The sequence below is a fragment of the Sapajus apella genome, unplaced genomic scaffold (genome assembly GCF_009761245.1).
Source record: "Sapajus apella isolate SASKATOON/1434 unplaced genomic scaffold, GSC_monkey_1.0 scaffold36, whole genome shotgun sequence".
Taxonomy (NCBI): domain Eukaryota; kingdom Metazoa; phylum Chordata; class Mammalia; order Primates; family Cebidae; genus Sapajus; species Sapajus apella.
The window spans coordinates 33,304,423-33,322,678 of NW_022436976.1; the positions used below are offsets into that span (position 1 = coordinate 33,304,423).

Below are 18,256 nucleotides of genomic sequence, written 5' to 3' on the forward strand. Positions count from 1 at the left end.
GAGTGCAGTGGTGCAATTTCGGCTCACTGCAACCTCCGCCTCCCAGGTTCAAGCAATTCTCCTGCCTCCGCCTCCCAAGTAGCTGGGACCACAGGCGTGTGCCACCATGCCCAGCTAATTTTTGTGTTTTTAGTAGAGACGGGATTTCACCATGTTGGCCAGGATGGTCTCGATCTCTTGACCTCGTGATCCGCTCCCCTCGGCCTCCCAAAGTGTTGGGATTACAGGCGTGAGCCACTGTGCCCAGCTATAACAAATCTTTATAAATTACTGCTTTGTTCCTGTTACTATATTAACTTTCTGAGATGAGTGTGAAGAGGTAGGGAAAAAAACTTTGTTCTTAAGAAATTTATGGACTTATTTGGAAAAATAAGATGAATATAAATGAAATAACTAGGAAATCAAAAGGATAAAATAAATCAGGTACTAGACTGTGGCACACAGTTCGAAAAACTGAAGAAGTGGAACTAAAAAGAGATCATTAAATGCTGTGATTTGGCAAAACAGTTTATAGGGAAGATAGGAATTTTGACCAGGCATTTGAGGGAACTGTTAATAAATCTGAATGAGCCAGATGCCTAGTGTAGCAATACGAATACAGTCTTAACAGATGGGAAAATAAGCATGGATATAGGAGAGAGTGAAGAAGTAAATAGGTTTGTAGATATATGGGAAATGATCATGTGAAATGTACATATATCTTAAAATAATTTTTCTGTTCCATTTCTTCCTCTGGGTTGCTAAAACAGAAAAACAGTTTTTTTTCCTGCTATCTCCCTGACCTTTCCCCAGTAACATTTATGGTTTTAAAGTAAGAGAAGTCAACAAATAATGAACAAACTGTAAGTAAAATTTTTAGGGTAAAAACTTGAAGATGTTTTCAGATTATATTTTCCTTACTTTTCTTTTTCCTTTTTTCTTTTTGTAAACCCAGATGAGTTATCACCACCTTGTTCTGAACAACACAACAGGGAGCAAATTTTAATTGGCTTGGAAAAGTTTATTCAAAAAGAATATGATGGTATGTCATAGGTTAAAAAATTTATTGTGTTTTTGCTGTAGTCACGTAGTCTTGACTTTCATTTATTTAAAAATGTTTATTGAATGTTATGTGTTAAGTACTATTCTAGTTGCTGGGAATACAGTGCTAGTAAAAGAGATGAAAACTCTCTTGAAGCTTATGTTTCAGATAGGGAAACAAATAGTTGACTAATATATAATATTATATCAGCAAATAATACATGCTGTTAAAGAGTAGGAAATAAAAGAATTGAAGTGATGGGGTGTTATGATAGGTCTTTCTGATAAGGTAGCATTTGCACAGGATCCTGAATAAGATGAAGGAGCAAGTTATATAAATATCCAAGGAGAAAACATTGTCAGTGAAAAAGACTAGATTATGTCTGGCATATTTGAAGAATAGCCAGGAAGTCAGTGTAACTCGAGTGGAGTATTAGGTAGATTGTAATGGATAGATGAGGTCAGAGAGGTAGTCTAGGGATTAAGTCATTAGGGTCTTATGGATGTGGGTGGAAGGACTTTGAATTTTAATTTGAGTATCTAATGAGAATCTTTTAGAGGATTTTTAGTAATTAAATGACATGATCTGAGAGAATAGGTTGCTGGGCTATAAGACTAGAAGCAAGCGAAACATTTAGGAGGCTGTTGTGTAAGTCCGGATAAGACATAATAGTGATTTGGAGGAGTAGATGAGAAGTGGTCAGATTTGGGATATATTTTGAAGGTAGAGCCAACAGGGTTTGCTGATGGAAAACGTGAGACGTGAGAGAAAGAAATCAAAGATGGTTTCAAGGTTTTTGCTTTAGCAGTAACAGTTGGGTGGTCCTGTTTAACTGAGATGGCAAAGAGCAGGAAGAGTAAGTTTTGGGAATGGGAATGAAGAATCAAGAGTTTTGTGGCCAGATATTTTAGAAAACGACAAATAGTTGATTTATAATCAGAATGATTTTTTACTTTTACAAGATGATCCATTATGTGTTATAAAATTACATTTAAAAGTATTTGAAAACAAATTTTTTAATTAAAAAATTCTATTTTTTTTTTTAAGAGATAGAATCTCAGTCTGTTGCTCAGACTAGATAGAGTGCAGTAGCATAATTATAGCTCACTGCAGCCTCAAAGCAGTCTTCCTGCCTTAGCCTCCCAAGTAGTTAGGACTAGAGGTGTGTGCCACCATGCTTGTCTAACTTTTTATTAAAAAAGAACTTTTTTTTGGCCAGGTGCAGTGGCTCACACCTGTAATCCCAGCAGTTTGGAAGGCTGAGGCAGGTGGATCACCTGAGGTCAGGAGTTTGAGACCAGCCTGACCAACATGGTGAAACCCATCTCTACTGAAAATAAAAAAATTTGCTGGGCATAGTGGCACACGCCTGTAATCCCAGCTACTCAGGAGGCTGAGGCAAGAGAATCGCTTGAACCTGGGAGGCAGAGGTTGCAGTGAGCCAAGATCATGCCTGTGTAGATCCAGCCTGGGTGACAAGAGTGAAACTTTGTCTCAAAAAAAAAAAAAAGACATATATATTTTTTTGAAATAGGATCTTGCTCTGTCACCCAGGCTTAACTGCGATCATGTAATCAGGGTTCATTTCAGCCTTGACCTCTCAGGTTCAAGTGATCCTCCTACCTTAGCCTCCTGAGTATCTGGGATCACAGGATAGTACCACCACACCCAGCTGATTATTTTCTGCAGAGATAGAGTTTCACCCTGTTTTCCAAGCAGGTCTCAAACTCCTGATCTCAAGTGATTCACCTCCCTCAGCTTCCTAGAGTTCTAGGGTTACAGGCATGAGCAACCACACTCTGCCTTCTTTTTTATTTTAACATTTTTTTTGCAAAGATGAAGTCTCACCATATTGCCCAAGCTGGTCTCAATCTCCTGACCTCAAATGATCCTCCCACCTTGGCTTTCTGAAGCTCCGGGATTGTAGGAGTATAAAGTATTGACCAAATCTAAGTCTCTATTATATAAAACTCATGCTCATTTTTATTTGCTGTTGAGTATAGTTTCTTTTATGCATCTCAGCTATCATTGAAATTTCAAGTAGAGCATCAGGGCTGGATGGGGGAATGAAATTTTCAAAGTATAAAATGTCCTATCTAAATGTGTAGTCTACTTAAGAATTAATAGGAAGAGCCAGGCCCAGTGGCACATACCTGTCATCCCAGCTACTTGGGAGGTTGAGGTGGGAGTATTGCTTGAGGTAGGGAGTCCAAGGCTGTAGTGCATAATGATCGTACCTGTGTATAGTCAGTGTACTCTAGCCTGGGCAACATTGCAAGACCCTGTCTCTAAAAAATAAAAAAAGTAATAGGAAGAAAAATGCAGCTCTATTAAACCATAGCGTATTTGAAATGGTAGCTGTTATTGGATGAGTCTGAAGGGTTAACCCTATCATAATTTATACCAAGTGGATTAAACATTTATTTTTGGAAGAGAATCATGTACTAAGGTGATATTTGTAAACCTACCTGAATTGTGGTTTGAAATAATTAATTTATTTTTAAGAGGTCAGTTCTCAGATATTAATCTTAACTATTGGTAGTGATGTTGAGAATGAATAAAAGCAGTTGGATTTATTACATAAGTCTGAAAAAGCTAAAAGTCTTACTAATTGTTTGCATGTGGACACTGAGAGAGAGAGAGATATTAAGGATTGCACCTGTATTTCTGATGTGAGCAACTGAATACATGTTGGTACTATTTGCTGAGAATAGGAATAATAAAAATAACAATAGGTTTGGGATGAAGTTGATAGTTTAGACATGTTGAATTTATGACGTCTGTGGAAAATTGGGATGAGCAGCTGGGTACATGGGTACGGAAACTTGAGCTCAAGATGTTTTGGAATTTCTCGTATTTCTTCCCATGGTAGGTAATTTAAATCATAGAAATGGACAAAAGCATGTTGTATTAGGTTATTAGTAGATAATGGAAGACTCTTCCTCTCTGCAAATAATAAGACTTTGGACTGTGTTTTCCTTTGCTTAGAAAAGGCAAGATTGTGCTTATTTGGCTCTTCTAAGAATGGATTTGGATTTCGTGATAGCGATCTGGATATTTGTATGACCCTGGAAGGCCATGAAAATGCAGAGGTAAGAGTGTTTGGGAAATGTTATGGAAGTTTGTTTCTCCCATTGATGATTCTATTATTATTTTTGTATGTGATATTGATAAAAATGTGGTATCACTCTTTGTATAAATACATTAGCAAAATAACAGTGTTTCAAATAGGAAAACAATCGCATTTTCAATTTATAAGACACTGAAATCTTAAAATAAGTAAAATTAGTGTTTCAGTAATTTTATGATACAAAAACCATGTCACTGAGAGTTACAAGTGATTTGTAATGAATTTTGGTAAAAAATAATATAAGATTGGAATTTTTTTCACTAGACCCAATCAGAAGCTGATGCTTCAGTTTTGTAGTCAACATTGACCTTTTATACTTTATCTTCTCATATCTCTTCCATTAGATAATGTCTTTGTATCACTATAGGTAGTAAATACAGGTGGTCACCTAATTTATAATTGGCTTTGTTCTAAAAGTTAGTTTTAATTTTTGGCCACTCACATAAAATTTTTTCCATAGAAGCAATATTATAAATGATGTGCTAAGGGCTGGGCATGGTGACTCATGCTTGTAATCCCAGCACTTTGGGAGGCAGAGGCAGGTGGATCATGAGGTCAAGAGATCAAGACCATACTGGCCAACATGGTGAAACCCCACCTCTACTAAAAATACAGAAATTAGCTGGGTGTGCTGGGGTGTGCCTATAGTCCCAGCTGCTTGGGTGGGGGACTGAGGCAGGAGAATCGCTTGAACCGGGAGGTGGAGGTTGCAGTGAGCTGAGATCATGCCACAGCACTCCTGCCTGGAGACAGAGCAAGACTCTTATTTATTCATAAATAAACAAACAAACAAACAAACAAACAAATAAATAAATAAATGCTAAGATAGCTTTTAGAAACTCATTTTGGGCGGGGAGGAGAACTAACATTTATTGAGTTCCCAGTATACACTTTTACATACATTATCTCATTTCATTCTTACAACCATCTTCGAGGTAGGTATTATTTCCCCCATTTTACAGATGAGGAAACTGAGGCTTTGAGAGATAAACTGACTTGTCCAAGTTCACACAGCTAGTAATTGTTGGAGCCGGGATTCGTAACCCAGGTCTGTCTGACTCCAGAGTTCATGCTCTTTCCATTGTATCTCACTGCCTCTCTGTAATTTTTTTTTAACCCATAATGTAGCTGAAATATAGTACTAATAGTACTGTAGAACCTAACCACTACTTTCTGAAACTGAAAGCTTTCTGAGTTCCACCGTGAGATGCCAGGAGCAGACCTTCCCCAAGTGCAATTTCAGCAGTGAGAGTGGGTACTTAAGCTTTCCCTTTTTGTCTACCAGGCCTTAATAATGGGAAGGAGATTGTCCAAGCTCCAGGGAAGAAAGGGACTGATTGGACAGGGAAGAAATGTCCCAGGCCTTCTCAATGGCAGCTAGCAAAGGAGGGGATCCTTGTAGATGGTCCTTTACCAGCCTAGCTATTGGTATTTGTGTTTCAAAATTAGGGACTGCAAGATTGGGGTGAGGCCCAGCTTCTGGCATCCGTAGTGGTGTCAGTATAGCCTCTGTTACGTTACAAAAGAATTGAGGAGAATAGTGTGCTTTTCTGAAATTCTTTTGAAAAGTGGTTTTGAAATTGTTAGACCCAGAGTGCAGATGGCAGTGATGCCTTATTTCTGGCTGTAGGAAGTTGCTTCTGGTGTATTAACATGTTGTTTTATTAAGAAACCGAAAAGTTGCAAATATTTTATTTGTTCTCCTTTGCTAAATTCTGCATAGAGCCACCTACTTAGAAAGTGGCTGCCCTTCTCCGTTCTGAGGAGTCAGAATTGAGGGAATAGGAAATTATTATTTTTTTTTTACCCAGGAAGGAGGTTAGAGCTTTAGATATCTCCTATGTAAAATTTATTAATTAAACTTCTAATCACTAAGGGTTTGTCTGTCATATATAATCTGTGCCATTCACATTGGGAAGTTGAAACAAAATAATAAATCATTTTCTTTCAGATGAGTCATAATGAAACTTTAAAAATTTAGCATCATTGTATCCTTGAATAATAAAGAGAAAAATTACCTCCTTTGCTAATTTTATCATATGTGAATTAGTAACTAACAGTTTCTTTGAAATCCTTTGGTTTAGCTGCAATGGCTCCTGCTCTCATGTAGCTAAAAAGAGCATGTTGGAAAAATGCAAGTGACTTTATAATAACTCTTGGGATTGATGTTTATTACCCTTCAGGTATTTTCAGTTAATTTATAATGCCATAATCATTATGTATTATGATTATCATTACCATACCAACTCTGCTCTCTCTGGTTTTTACAACAGTAGCACACTTAAATTTTCAGAAGTAAGAATTTCCTTGGAGAAATAGGTGCTGGTGATAACAGTATCTTTCTTTTCCACATCAGCATAATAATAATAAATAACTCACAGATTTAAAGGCTTATTTTGTGCCAGGCATTCATTGCTGAGTACTTTACATAAATGTCTCATGAAATCCTCCCAACAGCTCTTCAGGACAAAAGTTTATGATTATCTTAATTTTATAAAATAGTAATGTGTGATGCTCAGAGACGTTAAACGTCTGGTCAGTCACACAGCTAATCAATACTTATTTGAGCCCAGGTTTGTCTCGATTTAGAGCCTGTGTGCTTAATCACTCTGTTGTTTTGCCCTCACCAAACTCACCTCTAGTTGTTTATTCACTTATTGAAAACCATTTTCTTCTCCTGTCTTTGTGCTTCTCAAACTTTAATCTGCATGTGAATTACCTTGGGATCCTGTTAAAATGCAGATTATGATTTAGTAGACTGGTGAGGGTCCTCAGATTCTGCATTTCTATCAAGTTTGCAGATTATGCTGATACTCTAGGTCTGTCAATCACTTACTTGGAGTAGCAAGGTTATTATAGAGCTTTATGGCTGGAAATTTTAAATGCTACTAAATGCCTAAAGTAGAATTTGCACAAGGTGACATTGAGTCAAACTTTATTTCGTTTGTTTTTTAGAAATTAAATTGTAAGGAAATAATTGAAAATTTGGCAAAAATTCTTAAGAGACATCCAGGTATGAATTTTCAATCTTATCTTTAAAACCAAAGAAAATTTTTTTTAGCATTACGAACATTACTTAACCTACTGAAGTCTTTTTTTTTTTTTTTAATTAGGTTTAAGAAACATTTTGCCTATAACTACTGCCAAAGTGCCTATAGTAAAATTTGAACACAGACGAAGTGGGTTAGAAGGCGATATCAGTTTATATAATACATTGGTAAGTTTATCTTTACGGGCCATGAATAAACTTTTCATTTTACAAGTTTACAGATTACAGACTCTATCTTTGTGTTTAAAACTTTCAAATGTAAACAATATAAGAAAAAAGTATTTTATTAGTCATCTTGCTATTTCCTTCAGATTGAAGATCAGTTTTTGTTTGACTCATTAATAGATATTGTACATTTGTATATTTTGTATTTGGAGTGTATTATATTTTTAAATCTGATTTGTAGTTTAATTTTTAAAAATTTGAAATGCTTTCAAATATGTAATTATTTTTCAGGCTCAACATAACACAAGAATGCTAGCTACTTATGCAGCTATTGATCCTAGAGTGCAGTATTTGGGATATACTATGAAAGTGTTTGCTAAGGTATTTATGAAAAAATTAATGATCTGCTTTGTAGTAATGCTCGTGATAATGAAAGTGAAACATACTAATGTCAGATTCGTGAAAAATATTGTCTCAATTTTGTTTATCTGAGCTTTTAAAAAAGAAAGTTTCAGTATTGTATAGGTTGAATTGATACCTATCAGAGTAGGGTGGCTCTTAGTCTTTTTCCTGTATGTGCTCTATTCCCATGTGCAACTCACTAGTCAGTTCCTCAGCAGTAAAATTTCTCAATGCAGTTGATTTTCAACCACTGGCGTGGGAGTTGGTATACCATCCTAGTTAAGAATTTCTGGGTTAAGTAATGTATTTGAGTTTAGTGATAAATTTTTCTGACCCAGAAAACAAAACAATACCAATAATACCTTATACTTTTCCTATTATAACATTTATTAAGACATTGAATTTAGTTTTCTTGTTCTTTTGCTAAATGTGTAAACTAGATGAGGAGAGGGACCTCTGTTTCCCTAGTTCAATGTAGTGCCTGCTTTATGGCAGCTCCTCAGTAAAATGATTAACTTTATGAGTATGTTAGTGGAAGAGTTTTAGTAGGGGAGAAACTTGGTCAGATTTTCATTTCATAAAGCTTCCTCTTTCCTATTAGAAAAGGAATTTTGTTGTTGTTGTTGAGATGGAGTCTTACTCTGTCGCTCAGGCTGGAGTGCAGTGGTGCGATCTCTGCTCACTGCAACCTCCACCTCCCAGGTTCAAATGATTTTCCTGCCTCAGCCTCCCAAGTAGCTGGGATTACAGGCACTCACCATCATGCCTGGCTAAATTTTGTATTTTTAGTAGAGACAGGGTTTCACCATGTTGGCCAGGCTGGTCTTGCGCTTGTGACCTCAAGTGATACTCCAGCTTTGGCCTCCCAAAGTGTTGGGATTATAGGCATGAGCCACTGTGTTCAGCTGGAAAGCATATTTTTAAAGATATTCCTATACATGTCTTTGTAGACAAGAGTGTTTCTCAGAAGAGCATTCAGGCACACACTACATGTAAGACTTGATATGCCGCTTTTTCTAGATTGACCTAACAAGGTAACTCTAACATGACAGTTTTGTTATAACTACATAGAATTTTGTTAATAAAATAACTCCACCGGGCATGGTGGCTCATGCCTGTAATTCTACCACTTTGGGTGGCTGAGGCAGGGGGGATCACAAGTCAGGAGATCAAGACCATTGTGGCTAACACAGTGAAACCTAGTCTCTACTAAAAATAGAAAACTATTAGCCTGGCCTGGTAGCACGCTCCTGTAGTCCCAGCAACTCAGAGGTTGAGGCAGAAGAATTGCTTGAACCCAGGAGGTCGAGATTGCAGTGAGCTGAAATTGCGTCACTGCACTCCAGCCTGGGCGACAGAGTGAGACTCTGTCTCAAAAAAAAAAAAAAAAAAAAAAAATCACTTCTTTCCCCTTTAAATATAGATAAGCTAAATCCTTGCTCAAGGGAAGAAGTCTCTGAAGATTCTTTCACTTTTTTTTTTTTTTTTTTTTTTTTTTTTGAGACAGTGTCTCGCTCTGTTGCCCAGGCTGGAGTTCAGTGGTATGATCATGGCTCACTGCAGCCTCAAACTCCCAGGCTTAGGCGATCCTCCTGCCTCAGCCTCCCAAGTAGCTGGGACTACAGGTAGATGCTGCCACCTCCGACTAATTTTTGTCTTTTTTGTAGAGACAGAGTCTCATCGTATTGCCCAGGCTAGTCTCACCCCTGGGCTGAAGCAATCAGTCTGTCTTGTGCATCCCACCCAAAGTGTTGGCATAAGAGGCATGAACCACTGAGCCCAGCCAGGTTTTTATTTTATTTTTATTTTTTAAAATTTAAAATTGTTTGAATGGCCAACATAATCATGTGTTCAGAATTCAAAAGGTCAGCCAGTTGTGGTGGCATACACCTGCAGTCCCAGATTCTTGGGAGGCTGAGGCACGAGAATTGCTTGAGACCAAGAGTTAGAGAGGTTGCAGTGAGCTGAGATCATGCCACTGTATTCCAGCCTGGGCAAAAGAGTGAGACTCTGTCTCAAAGATTGAAAAAAATAATTCAAAAGGTCTAAAAGAACTTATGGTAGAAAATGGAAAATCTTCCTTCCATACTTACCTCCTAGCCAATCATTGCCTCTTGCTGGAGACAGCCAGTGTTAAGAGTTTCCCTGCATCCTTCCAGAAATATATTATACCAGTACTAGGAAATACATAAATTTCCCATCTCCTTTTTATTACAGATATAAACACACTGAATATATTGTTTTGCACTTTGCTTTTCTTTTTTAACCTAGCAGTAGATCTTGGAGATAATTTCTTATTAGTAGAATAACTCACTTGTTCTCTTTTTTTAAATTTTAATTTTCTTTTTTTGTTTTTGAGATGGCGTCTTGCTCTGTCACCCAGGCTGGAGTGCAGTGGCACAATCTTAGCTCACTGCAGCCTCCACCTCCTGGGTTCAAGCATTTCTCCCTGCCTCAGCCTGCCAAGTAGCTGGGATTATAGTTGCCTGCTACCACGACCGGCTACTTTTTGTAATTTAGTAGAGACAGTGTTTTGCCATGTTAGATGGGCTAGCCTCGAACTCCTGACATCAGGTGACCCGCCCACCTCAGCCTCCCAAAGTGCTGTGATTAGAGGTGTGAGCCATCTTGCCCAGCCTTTATTTTTATTTTTGAGACAGGGTCCCACTCTGTTGCCCAGGCTGGAATAAAGTGATGTGATTACTGCATGCTGCAGCCTGGACCTCCTGGGCCTAATTGATCCTCCCACCTCAGCCTTCTGAGTAGCTGGGAATACAGGCATCTGCCACCATGCCTAGCTGTTGCTGTATTTTTTGTAGAGAAGGGGTTTCGCCGTGTTGCCCAGACTGGTCTTGAACTCTTGGACTCATTTATTTTTTATTTATTAAAAAAGATATTTTTCCTAACTACTAGACCATCAAGGACCTTGTTCTTTTTTAATGTCTGCATACCTTTCCATTACGTAAATAATCCTTAGTTATTTTAAACCTGTGCTTTACTGATGAACCTAAAATTATTTCTAATTTTTGCTATTATAACAGTGTTAGAATTAAAGAAACCTTCTTAGTTATTTCACATATTTTTGGCATGTTTGCAGGGTATATTCTTAGAATAGGATTTCTAGTTCAAAGAAAATGTGCTTTTGTAATTGTGATATTGTCAAACTATTCTTCATAGTGTTTGCATTAATTTACTCTCACTTGCAGTGTATGAGAGTACCTATTTCCCCACATCATGTATAGCAGTTTTTTGTTTGTAGAGAGGGAGTCTCACTACCTTACCCAGGCAGGTCTTGACCTCCCAGGCTCAAACTATTCTTTCACCTTGGCCTCCCAGAGCGTTGGGATTATAGACGGTGCACCCAGCCTAGAGCAGCTTGTTTTTAACCCAGTTTAACCCAGTTCTGTGGGTTTAGAAAAAAATGATGTGGCAGAATACTCAGTATTTCTGCATGGTGTAAGACTCTGAAGTTTTGTTTTCAATCATGTTGTTTTTTAGCGATGTGACATTGGGGATGCTTCCAGGGGAAGTTTATCTTCATATGCATATATCCTTATGGTGCTGTACTTTCTGCAGCAGAGAAAGCCACCTGTTATCCCAGTTCTACAAGAGGTAGGTGTTTAAGAAAACCATGAAGGAGTTTTTATGAAAACAATAGATCTAAATACAGGAGATTTTGCTTGGTTCATGTCGTCATGAAGGATTTTTCCGTCATGGATGTCCTAAGTTTTCTCTTTCCATTAATGCTATAATTATTGAATATTTTTGAAAAATTTATTATGGGAGAATATAGACTACCAAAAGAATATTAGATGAGCAGAAATGTTGAATATCTTTTGTAACGTTTTTAAATTTTACAGTCCTACAGTGCTAAGGATGACTGTGAAGTTCTTGTAGCCAGCCATGAACTCATATATTTTATAGTCTCAAAGATGCAAGTACACAAGTTTCTTTCTAGAATATTTTCCCTCCTGTTGCCTGGCAGCGAAGATTGATTGATTCTTATGTGTACCATGATCAACCTTGTAAATTTTGGTTAAGAATGAACCCAAGGAAATTCTTCCTTATGCCTTCTAAAGTCATATTCATTGCATTAAACACAAGAATGTACATTGAAAGAAACAGATTATACTCATGCACTCAGAATTGGTGACTCATAAAGTTCCTTTTTGTAGTCAATTTATACTCTCGGAAATTGGTACAAAGGAGATATTAATCATCCATCTATCCCTCCCAATTCTTGGCACAAAGTAGATTTATAGGCATTAGGGAGGATCCAATTCTAATTTTTTAGAATGGTGACTATTTTCAGTTAAGAGACAAGCATCAGAATTGGTTGGAAAATCACATATTCTGATTTCACATAAACTTTGATAGTTATGGCAAAGAAGAAAATCACAAAATAATAAGCCATATAGTAGATGTCAGATAGCCTTAGTAAGTTTTAAGAAGTTCTAATGAATATATATGGTTTTACCAGCATTTCTTTCCCTCTTTTAAACAGTGTAAGGGAAAAAAAAATTTTAAATTTTTGTTTAAATCCTTTTCTAGCCAAAGATTTTAAGTTGCTGAATCTGTGTTGGGTGATGTATGTTTGGGTGTGTGTTTAAAGTATTTTTTAAGAGCAGTTTTAAGTTCACAGCAAAACTGAGAGGAAGGTAAAGAGTTTCCAGCGTATCTCCTTTACCCACACATGCATAACCTCCCCCATCACTAACTCCACCAGAGTGGTACATTTATTACAACTGATGACCTACATTGACATATAATCACCCAAAGTCCATGGTTTGCAATTAACATTTACTCTTGGTGTTGTATATTCTAAGGGTTTGGATGATATATAATGATGTACACATTTTATCATAATCAATGATGTATCAATATATGTCATTATAGTATTATATAGACTATTTTCACTGCCTTAAAAATTTTTTGTACTTTGCCTGGTCATTCTCCTCTTCTCTCAACCCTGGCAACCACTGATCTTTGTACTGTCTTCATAGTTTTACCTTTTCTATCATATAGTTATGTAGCCTTTTCAGATTGACTTCCATCACTCAGTAATATGTATTTAAATTTCCTTCATGTCTTTTCATAGCTTGATAGCTCATTTGTTTGTTTTTTTGTTAGTTTTTTAATTTTTAGAATTTTTTCTCAAACCTCTAATTTTTTTTTTTTTTTTTTTTTTTTTTTGTGAGACAGAGTCTCGCTCTGTTGCCCAGGCTGGAGTGCTGTGGCATGATCTCAGCTCACTGCACCCTCTACCTCCTGTGTTCAAGCGATTCAAGCCATTCTCTTGCCTGAGCTTCCCGAGTAGCTGGGATTACAGGCATGTGCTCACACCTTCTAATTTTTGTATTTTTAGTAGAGACAGGGTTTCACCATGTTGGCCAGGCTGGTCTCGAACTCCTGACCTCAGGTGATCTGCCTGCCTCGGCCTCCCAAAGTGCTGGGATTACAAGCATGAGCTACCACACCTGGTCTGTCATTTCTTTTTAGTGCTCAGTAATATTCCATTGTCTGGATGTACTACAGTTTATTCATTCACATATGGAAGAGCATCTGTGTTACTGCCAAATTTTGGCTATTATGAATAAAACTTATAAACATCTGTGTGCAGGTTTTTGTATGTATATAGTTTTCAAGTCTTTTGGGTGAATACGAAGGAGTCACATTGGTGAATCATATATACAAGTTGTTGAGTTTTGTAAGAAATGGCCAGCTGTTTTCCAAAGTGGCTTTATGAGTTTGCTTTTCTACCAGCAATGTGTGAGAGTGCCTGTTGCTCCACATCCACCCATCGTCTGAGTACTTGTCCATGTTCTGGATTGTGGCCATTCTCTCAGTTGTGTAATAGTATTTATTTCTTTTTCTGAGACAGTGTCTTGCCCTCATTTGCCAGGCTGGAGTATGGTGGTGCAGTCAGGGTTCCTGCAGCCTCAACCTCCTAGGCTAAGGTGATTCTCCCACCTCAGCCTCCTGAGTAGCTGGGACTACTGGCACACACCACCACACCCAGCTAATTTTTTTTGTATATTTAGTAGAGATGGGGTTTTGCCACGTTGCTCAGGCTGGTCTTGAACTCCTGGGCTCAAGCCCACCTCACCCCTCAAAGTGTGAGATTACTTTTAATGGCAAAACCCCAATTACTTTTGCACCAACTTAGTATTTTGTTTTATTTATGTGTTTATTTTTGAGACAGGGTCTTGCTCTGTTGCCCAGGCTAGATTACAGTGGCACAATCTCCGCTCACAGCGACCTCCACTTCCTGGGCTCAAGTGATCCTCCTGCGTCAGCCTCCCAAGTAGCTGGGACTACTGGCATGAGCCACCATGTGTGGCTAATTTTTGTATGCTTTTAGAGATAGGGTTTCTCCATGTTGCCCAGGTTGGTCTCGAACTCCTGGGCCCAAGTAATTTGCCTGCCTTGGCCTCCCAAAGTGCTGGGATTACAGGTGTGAGCCACTTCACCTGGCCCTTTGTTGTTTTAATTTGCATCTCCCTGATGACATTATGTTGAAATCTTTTCATATGCTTATTTGCTATTCTGTTTTCTTTGGTGAAGTGTTAAGGTCTTAGGTCCATTTTTTAAACAGGTTATTTTCTAACTGTTGAGTTTAGTTCTTTTTATATTTTGAATAATAGTTCTTTATCAGATTTGTGTTTTGCAACCATGTTCTCCATGTCTGTGGCTTGTTTGTTCATTCACTTGACGTTATCTTTTGCAGATCGGAAAATTTTAATTTTACTGAAGTTCATCTTGTCAATTATTTGTTTCATAGCTCTTGGCTTTGGTGTTGTGTCACTATACTCAAGGTCATATGGATTTTCTCTTGTGTTACCTTCCAGAAGTTTTATTTTATGTTTAGGTCTATGACCCATTGAGAGGTTTGGTTTTTTGGTTTGTTTTTTGAGATGGTGTCTTGCTCTGTCACCCAGGCTAGAGTGCAATGGCATGGTCTTGGCTCACTGCAACCTCTGCCTCCTGGTTTCAAGCGATTCTCCTGCCTCAGCCTCCCTAATAGCTGGGATTACAGGTGCCTGTCACCACACCCGGCTAATTTTTGCATTTTTTGGTAGAGACAGGGTTTCATCATGTTGGCCTGGCTGGTCTGAAACTCCTGACCTCGTGATCCGCCCACCTCGGCCTTTCAGAGTTCTGGGATTACAGGCGTGAGTCAACATGCCCGGCTGAGTCAATTTTTTGTGAAGGGTGTAAAATCTATGCCTAGATTCATTGTTTTGCATGTGGATGTCCATACGACTTGTTGAAAAGACTATCATTTCTCCATTGTATTACCTTTGCTCCTTTTTCAAGGACCAGTGGATTATATGTGGGTATACTTTTGGGCCCTCTACTGTTCCATTGATTTATTTGTTTATTATTTCACGAATGCCATACTCTCTTATTTATGGTAGCATTATAATAAGTCTTGTGGTTGGGTTGTGTCAGTCCTCCAGCTTTGTTCCTCTCCTTCCATATTGTGTTATCTATTCTGAATCTTTTGCCTCTCTATGTAAACTTTAGAATTAGTTTGTCAGTATCCACAAAATGACTTGCAAGAATTTTGATTGGGATTGAATTGAATCTGTAGACTAAGTTGGGAAGAACTGACATCTTGACAGTTTTGGGTCTTCCTGTCAATAATAATGGAACATCTCTCCATTTATTTAGTTTTTTGATTTTCCTTATCAGAGTTTTGTAGTTTTCCTCAGGTAGACCTTGCATTTATTCTATTAGACTTATACCTATGTATTTCATTTTTTGGTGGTATTATAAATGGTATTTATTGTATTTCTAATTTCAAATTCCACTTGTTCGTTGCATGTATCTAAGAAAGAATTTGGATTTTGTATATTAATCTTGTGTCTTGTAAATTTGCTGTAATTGCTTATTAGTTCTTGGAGTATTTTTTTCAGTTTGGATTTTATGCATAGATTATTATGTCTTATATGAACAGTTTTACTTTTTCCCAATGTGTATACCTTTTATTTCCTTTTCTTTTTTCATTGCAATAGCTAGAACTTCCAGTATTCCATTACCTGAGACTTTCCAGATGTTGAAAAGGATTGGTGAAAGAGAGCATCCTTGTATTATTCCTGATTTTACAAGGGAAAGCTTTGAGTTTTTCACCATTTGAGTATGATGTTAGCTGTAGGGTTTTTGTATATTTCTTTAACAAGCTGAGGAAATGTTCCTCCATTCCTGGTTTACAGAGTTTTTATCATGAATGGGTGTATTTTGTCAAATGCTTTTTCTATATCTATTAACCTGTGACTTTTCTTCTTTAGCCTGTTGAGGCAATGGGTTACAAAGAAGAAAACACACACTCAAACCCAAAATGTTTTTTCTTCCTTTTTTTTTTGAGATATAATTTTGCTCTTGTCGCCCATGCTGGAGTGCAATGGCACAATCTCGGCTCACTGCAACCTCCACCTCCCGGGTTCAAGCGATTGTCCTGCCTCAGCCTCCCGTGTAGCTGGGATTACAGGCACCTGCCACCATGCCCGGCTAATTTTTTATATTTTTAGTAGAGACAGGGTTTCGCCATGCAGGCTGGTCTCAAACTCCTGACCTCAGGTGATCCACCCACCTTGGCCTCCCAAAGTGCTGGGATTACAGGTGTGAGCCACCCTGCCCAGACCCCAACAGAAGACTTCTCTTGTGACTAAATGTGTGGAGGGTTTTCCCCACACATCAAGCAAGCAGACACTTCTGCTTTGGACACCAGTTGGGTGTCTTCCAATTCAATTCCGACACCATCTGTAGCATCAGATTCCACTGGATGAGGGCTCAGTCCCACAAGACTATCCCCAGTTCAGACCCCAGTTGCAGGTCGAGGCCTCCAGAACTTCTGATTGGGTTCCTGTGACCTCCTCTTTGGATTTGATTAATTTGCTAGAGTGGCTCACAGAACTCAGAGAAGCATTTACTTGGCTTACTGGTTTATTATAAGGGATATTACAGAGGATATAGATGAAGAAATACGTAAGGCAGGGTATGGGAAAAGGGATAGGGAACCTTATGCCCTGTCAGGGCATACTATCATCTAGGAACCTCCATGTATTCAACTATCAAGAAGCTCTTTGGACCCAGACTTTTGGGTTTTTATGGAGGCTTCATTACATAGGCAAGACTGAGTAAGCCAAGCCATTGGCCATTGGGGATCAACTTAACCTTTAGCCCCTCTCCCCTCCCCAAAGGTTGGGGTATAGGGCTGAAAGTCCCAACCCTGTAATCATGCCTTGGTCTTTCTGGTGACCAGCCTCCATTTTAAAACTGCTTAAGGGTTGTCAGCCAGTAGTCAACTTGCTTGCATACGAAAAGACATCTCTCTAGAGATTCCAAGGATGTTATGAGTTGTATGTCAGGAAATGGATTTGGAGGCCAAATATATGTTTTATAATATCACAATTATATCAGTTGATTTTCAGATGTGGAACCTGCTTTGTTTAACTCTTTTACGTATTATTGGGTTTGATTTGCTAATACTTTGTTGAGGATTTTTTGTATCTTTGTTTATGAGAGATTAGTCTGTAGTTTACTTATAATGTCTTTGTGTGGTTTTCATATTAGGGTAATGCTGGCCTCATAGAGTGAGTTAGGAAGAATCCCTTCTGTTTCTGTCTTCTGAAAGACATGAGGCAGAAGAAATACTTCCTAATTAATTCTTCGAGAATTGATTTAATTTCTTCCTTAAATGTTTGGTAGAATTCATTAGTGAAACCATGTAGGCCTAGTGCTTTCTCTTTTGGATGGTTATTAATTATTGATTCAGTTTCTTTAATACAGGTCTATTTACATTTTCTGTTTCTTGTGTGAGTTTTGGCATATTGTCTTTTTTTTTTTTTTTTTTTTTTTGACAGTCTTGCTCTGTCACCCAGGCTGGAGTGCAGTGGCACGATCTCAGCTCACTGTAACCTCTGCCTCCCAGGTTCAAGCAGTTCTCTTGCCTCAGTCTCCTGGAGTAGCTGGGATTACAGGTGCCTGCTACCATGCCCAGCTAATTTTTGTATTTTTAGTAGAGACAGGGTTTCACTGTGTTGACCAGGCTGGTTTCGAACTCCTGACCTTAGATGATCTGCCCACTTCAGCCTCCCAAAGTGCTGGGATTACAGGCATGAGCCACTGCGCCTGGCCGGCATATTGTGTCTTTTAAGGAATTGGTTCGTCTCATCTAGGTTATCAAAATTGTGGTTCATAGTATTTTTTTTTTTTTAATTTTTTTAATGTCCACGAGATAAGTATAGATGTCCTCTTTTTCTGTTGTTAGTCATTTATATACCTTCTCTTTTTTTCTTAATTAGCCTGTCTAGGAGTGATTTGTTTTTTAACAAATTCGTTCACTGGAGGATATTTTAAATTTACCATAAATTAATTAGGCCTGCAAAGGCCAGTATTACTCTCTGTATTATTCTAATCATTGTTTAGCCTTTAAATAGGGGATTGTGTTTACTGTTTTTCCATTAATATCATTTGCCACTTTGTC

At 38.0% G+C, this 18,256-nt stretch overlaps 1 protein-coding gene across 10 annotated transcripts in view; it reads left to right on the top strand.

The window, feature by feature from the left end:
- TUT4 (terminal uridylyl transferase 4) overlaps positions 1 to 18,256 on the top strand; it is a 135,606-nt gene that overhangs the window by 84,944 nt on the left and 32,406 nt on the right. For 9 of the 10 annotated variants that reach the window (XM_032296999.1, XM_032296995.1, XM_032297000.1 and 6 more), the window contains 6 exons: positions 935 to 1,021; positions 4,010 to 4,113; positions 7,107 to 7,164; positions 7,265 to 7,368; positions 7,657 to 7,746; positions 11,266 to 11,379. In XM_032296999.1, the coding sequence (XP_032152890.1) occupies positions 935 to 1,021; positions 4,010 to 4,113; positions 7,107 to 7,164; positions 7,265 to 7,368; positions 7,657 to 7,746; positions 11,266 to 11,379 (557 nt within the window). The remainder of the gene's footprint in view (positions 1 to 934; positions 1,022 to 4,009; positions 4,114 to 7,106; positions 7,165 to 7,264; positions 7,369 to 7,656; positions 7,747 to 11,265; positions 11,380 to 18,256) is intronic. The other variant, XM_032297003.1, reaches the window with a different exon arrangement.